Source organism: Salminus brasiliensis, chromosome 2 (assembly GCF_030463535.1).
Source record: "Salminus brasiliensis chromosome 2, fSalBra1.hap2, whole genome shotgun sequence".
Classification (NCBI taxonomy): domain Eukaryota; kingdom Metazoa; phylum Chordata; class Actinopteri; order Characiformes; family Bryconidae; genus Salminus; species Salminus brasiliensis.
Window position 1 is genome coordinate 23,323,449 of NC_132879.1, and position 6,000 is coordinate 23,329,448.

The 6,000-nt window shown below is 44.9% G+C and overlaps 1 protein-coding gene across 1 annotated transcript in view; it reads right to left on the reverse strand.

The window, feature by feature from the left end:
• roraa (RAR-related orphan receptor A, paralog a) overlaps positions 1-5,573 on the reverse strand; it is a 303,424-nt gene extending 297,851 nt beyond the window's left edge. Inside the window, exon 1 of the mRNA XM_072670830.1 lies at positions 5,257-5,573. Coding sequence (XP_072526931.1) covers positions 5,257-5,410 — 154 coding nt within the window. The 5' untranslated portion in view covers positions 5,411-5,573. The remainder of the gene's footprint in view (positions 1-5,256) is intronic.
• Between the last annotated feature and the right edge of the window lie 427 nt (positions 5,574-6,000).

The following is a 6,000-nucleotide window of genomic DNA, read 5'->3' on the forward strand; positions in this document are numbered from 1 at the left end:
AAAGAGGGAGCAAAATATTGTTGTCTGACATGCCAACTAATAAGTAATTATAGCCTAGACCTTCACAGATGGCAGATCCCACGGTGGTGCCACTGCATTGCACTTGCAAGAAAAATAAGCTGAGTCTCAACACAATGTGGAGAAGTCAGAACAAGCATTACCCAGGCCTCAGAGACTTGACATACACCTGGTTTATTGATTTAAAGCCCTTTTGTTGTGACATTAGGAACACTAACACGCCGATTTACTGAGATATCTGATTAAAGGATTTACCAGTGTAGATGTGAGCTTGATCAATGGGGATCTTTGAAATTACAAGTGTCTCAGTCTCTCATTGGTAAGCAACATACTAGACAATTGCATGTCCATGCTGAGCTCTGGTATTTAGCATCTCCTCTCCTTTGCTATTCTTTAAAAAACTTTAAATTTATTCATTTAAATTGTTTTTCACTCATTTTGTCCTCAATTTCACCCACTTCCCAACATATAATCTCCTCTCCTACTGGCAGTGTAGCATTACATGCTTCAACACACATGCAGGAGAGCACTTCCAACTGCACAACTGTTAGCATGTGGGCACCTAACCTGGAGTGGCGGCGCATTTAGAAGCCTTTTTTCCTTAAACACATAGAGGTACCATTATTTAATTGCAATGAATGGTAATAATAATAGCCGGCGATAGTCCTTGACTATTGCCATTAGTAGGAAGTATAAAATAAGCTAAACATAAATATTATAAAGTCAGAGTGGACATATAATATGTTTTTAATCCGTATTTAGGCCAAAAATTACTTAATGACAACATGTCAACATTGAGGCCAAGCATTTAGCCTTCTTTTCGCCCTACAACCCCTGTCTCTCTAAAACAGTAATGCTATACACATCTGTAAGAACAGACACAGGCATGGAAACAACAGTCACCATCCACAATTACCTTTTCTCTGCATCTCTGGGCAATGAACCAGTCCCATCCCACACTAGTGGCAGCCATACTGGCCAATGAATATGCAACCTTTATAACCTTTATACTCTCAATAAAAAAAATAATAATAAAGCAGGGGATTACCAACACCACAGAGCATACAACGTTGCCAATTTATGCTGCTCTAGCACCAGCCAGCCCAACCCATCCTCTAACTGAACTTTCAGAAGAAGCACTGCAGTACCAGGCTGAGAGCTGCAATGAAATCAGCCTGCCACAACATCTATAACGGAAAAAGGATCAAGACCTTCATTACATCCACAGCTCCACACAAACTCACAGTATCCCCTGCCATTAATCACACCATTAATATTGATCATTTCCAAACTTCTTCCTCCAGAGCTAGAGGATGCTGTGCTACAATAATGATACCTTCTCTTTTTGCTAATGATTTCAGCAGACCCACAATCCTGCCTCTTCGCACCCTCTGATATCTTACAAGCGCCTCTGCTGAAATCAGCCTTTAGTACTGCATGAGTGTGGCTGCTCGGGGTTAAAAATGAGACAGACGTTCTCTTCTCAAGAGCGCCAGCATCCTTTTCGGGATAAGTTTTGCCACTTTGTAAATAGAGGAAAATACGAAATTAATATGGATAAATAATATATATTTAAGAAGAAGAAGAAGAAAAGTTGGTGTCGCATGGTGGGTAACACCACTGCTCTCCCTGCGGCAGACTAGAGTTTGATTTCCTGTCTGGAACACCAATAAGCACACCACACCAATAATGCGTCCTTGGGAACCCACACTAAACATTAAATCATTATACTTCAAGAAATGCTCACAATACAAATATTAACGTCTTCTGACATCTGATAAGGAACAGACAAAACAGAACCAGTGGTTTAAAAAAACAGCATTCATCTCTGGATGAACATTTATAATACTGGCTGCAAATTTCTATTCAATGTTCTATTCACAAACACTACACTGCACTAAATCCAATAAACCATGACCAAGTCGGCTCTCTTTGTAAAGAAACATGTCCTAGGTCAGTGTTTTTGAAATACTGACAATGTCCACATTATGCTCAGAAAAGCATGCTGTGACTTACGGAGATTAGAATTAGAATCATCATATCAGACCATAGATCCAGCTCTAATACACATGACGGGACATGAAGGCCTGAGCAGAGTCTGTGTAAAAATAACAATTGAAAATTTGTTTCTCTGTATTTTTTTTTTTGTCCTCCAGTTGTTGGTTTCTGTGGATAAACTTAAGAGCGGATTCTGGGCCGTGCACTGTAATTAGGGAATGCTTCACATGTTTGAAACAAAAAGCTAAACCACACAGTCTGATTGTTCTGAGGGTTTTCTGTGTGAACTCCTTTTAGATGTGCCGTGAAATTCAGTTGTACCTTGACTGAAATAACTGCATATATAACGCTCAAATTCCTGAGGTCATCGTATGACTTAACTATGAAAAACTTAATTTAACACCCTGTAAGTTTCAGTCAGCATACGAAGTGCAGTTATCAAATACATCAGCTCGAGTTGCATAAGAGCTCTAACAACAACGAGACATAAAAGACCCAAGACAGGCACAGATGCAAAAAACAGCAATAAAAGTTCCTGTTCACTTTGCTTACCATTTTACTATTATCACAACATTTGTAAGTGAGTTTCCTCATTGCACATGGTTTAGCCATCAAAGCAAGCGAGTGTGACCAATCTCTGTGCTTGAGCTGCCGCTCTTAAAGAAAAGCTCGGTGTTTGTTACTGAGGTAGTCACACTCACAAAATATGCTAAGAGAACACAGTATGACCACACTACTGAACTGGATTAAAACCAGCTCTTACTGGTGGATAACTGTTACGTGCGGCAAGCATCGGTTTTTAAAGTACCCTCTGAGAAATCATTTGTAGAAAATCACATCATTTTGAAACATGAATCCAAACTGCAAGACAAAAAAAGACCATAAAAGAGAAGAAACCACAAAACTCCACTGATTTCTCATATCATTCATTATTTTTCATGCCATTGCTTGCCTGCAATACACATTTCCGACGTAAAATTAGGGTTTCTGCAATGTTACAGGCATGGAATATTTGCTAAGACAGTGTATATATATATAAATAGCATGTTAGGGCTACCGAGCACTTAATATGTGCAAATGTAAGATTCAGGAATTTGCCTGCCCCTAATTTTCCTCCAAAATATTGATCTCTGTTGTCGTTATTTTATGTTAATGTAAGTTGGAGATGATTCTATATGAATTATTGGTGATCTGAACAGGCCAATATACAAAAATAAGTGTTTTTATGAATATTGTTTTTGTGAATTTATATGTATGTATTTGAAGGGCTGTAAAAGTTGTGAAAGCCACTGTTTGATCTGTATTATCACTTCACTTTATCTTTTAGTTGATAAAGTGCTGTTAAACACCTGTGTCTGGGTCAGTGTCACGTCTGAGCCGTTTGCTCAAGTGCTGGAAAACTGGAGGGAATGTGAATCCTGAGCAGGGCTTTTTCCAAGTGAACATTTTGTTTCTCTCTCTCTCTCTCTCTCTCTGTGTGTGTCTCACTCTCTCTGTCTCTCTCCCTCTCTGTCTCTCGCCCATTCACAAGGTTACATAACAGAGCTAAGGCGTTCTTTTTCCTGCCTTTCCCTTCCAGATGCACTTTAGTCCTCTGCAGTAAAGGGTGGGGATGAATATAGGTCAGCGGGTTAGGAGTGTCTCGTGGCCAGACTTCTTCATTAAAGAAGAAAGAAGGTCTGACTCAAATCGGCCCAGGACGAAGTTGAAGCGGGGCGAAATGCCGTCATATACCTGCTCCAGCCCGCTATTACATAACCAGGCAGAGCTCGGAAACTACCGAGGCACAGAGTGAAACAACGTCTCCCTTTCAGCGCTCGCAGAAAGTCTATAAAGGTGGAAGTAGACGGGCTCCAATGTCGACGTCGCGCCGCAGGAGCGTGCGTTTAGTGTTTAGAAAACTTCTGGAGCGCGCGCACGAGCCGAACGAGCCCTCTCTCGCGCTCTCTCGTGCGCGTGCGCGCGCGCGCGCTCCTCTGTTTATGGCAAAACTTGTTACATAACCAGCTTACATTCCACCTTCACCATATCAGCGGCTAAATTTACCCTCCCGCCGGCGTAACGTGGACCCAGTGAACGCGGGGCCGACCTACGCCGAGCCTCGCGACCCCACCACCCCACCAAACTTTCAGCCCCCCTCGTGAAATCCATTTTCCGCCGAACTCGGACGAGCTAGATAAGTTGAATGGAGGATGCCGAGTGGAGTGGAGGAGCAGCGGCGGCGGCGGTGGTGGTGGTGGTGGTGGCGGCGGCAGCGGCGGCGGGTGGTGGGGGTGGGGGGGGAGTGGCTTAAACGAGCCTCTACTGTCTCTACTGTAAAACACACACTCGGGCTCCTCGTAATGCTGTACCGCTGGGCTCCATGATGACAACGACCACCACGGCGGCTGTGGTCCGTCCACAACCTAGTGACACATACGCCCCGTCCTGCTTGCTCGCCGCCTGCCCGCCTGACGTTTCCACACGTAAGCGTGTCCGTGCGGCGCACGAGCCAAACCGAGAGTGAGAGAGAAAGAGAGAGGGGGGGAAGAGAGCGCGTGCACCGACACACAGAGCTCCACTGACAGTAGCAAACGTGGAAAATGCACAGTCGTACACACACACACACACACACACACACACACAACCCGGGACCCCGTGGAACTGTGTGAGAAAACACACTCCGTAGCAGTAGCCCGTGCTGTGAGATCAGTGAAATGTTGCCATTAGACTCGAGCGGCTGAAAAAAAAAATAAAAAAACTGCCCAGCGAAGTTGGATCGGATCAAATCAGCGCTTCCACCGTTCAAATCAGTGCTGCCATTTCTAAATGCGTGCTACTTTTGGGCAGCCCTCGCTGCCCGCTCTGCTCTGCTCTGAGCTGATTCAGTAACGAGGGGCCGTTTGTGTCATTTTAATCGGTGGTGCCCAGCGCTGTCATAGCCAGCCAGCCACAATGCTAAGAGCTGCCTGCCTGCCTGCCTGTCTGCCTGTCAGCCGCGGTTACGCGAGCAGCGGCAGCAGCCCAACTCCACACTATTACAATTAAACGTGTTGTGAACGGCTGAGCAGACAGCGTGGCGAGGGCTCGCGGTCCAAATGTGAGCGCTAAATAATAATGCACTAAACATCCATTTGAGGCGCAGCTCCACGGTTTAAGTTGCTCTCGACACGGCTTCACTTTGAAGTTTGATGCATCATCAATGTTGAGGCAAATCGATAGCTCGCCGCTGACACTACACTAAACTCAGTGGCCTCTTACCTCTGTTGGTGCTGGAGCAGCTCTGTCTCCTGACCGGGGCTTGGTGCTCAGCTTTGCGGAGAGTCTCCAGGTTTACCGGGGTTTCCCTGACCGGGGTAGCCGACTCTGAGGCGCTGTTGCCCGGGTCGCTTGTTGGATCTGGAGGGGACTCCATGTTGTATCTCGGATTTCTCTCTCTTTTCCTCCTCTTCTGTCTTCCAGCGGATCACGAGGCGCCGCGACGAGATTTTTGTCGAGCTAAGAGGACTTCGCCTGGCCGTGTAAATTTAGAGCAGAACTAAGAAATGTTCAAAAAAAAAACGCGAGTGTAGCCAGAGGTGGGTGTGTAGGTCTGATTGTCCACTGGCAGCGCTAGTGAGAGCTCCAGTCAGACAACTGAGAAAGGGAGAGGTTGTCAATAGTCGATGAATGGATGTGAGCGGTGGAGGAGCCCTCTCTCACACACTGAGCGATGCCTCTTTCATGTCCTTATAATATTGTGCTTCAGAGATAATGTCGACATCTTCTTTGCATCGTAGGAAGAAGGTTAGTCTACAATAAGCATACAGTTAAATATATGTCTCTGGGCTCATATTAAGCAATGGCAGCGTTGGTTTAGAAATTTAGATTTGAAGTTTACAGTGTTTATGAGCCCAAAACCCAGACTAATGTAAATGTTAATATTGTTATCTGCAGATTTAGTGGTGCTTAGGCTACATAAAGCATTGGTGTGCAATAACATCAGGCACCACAACCACCCTCCTC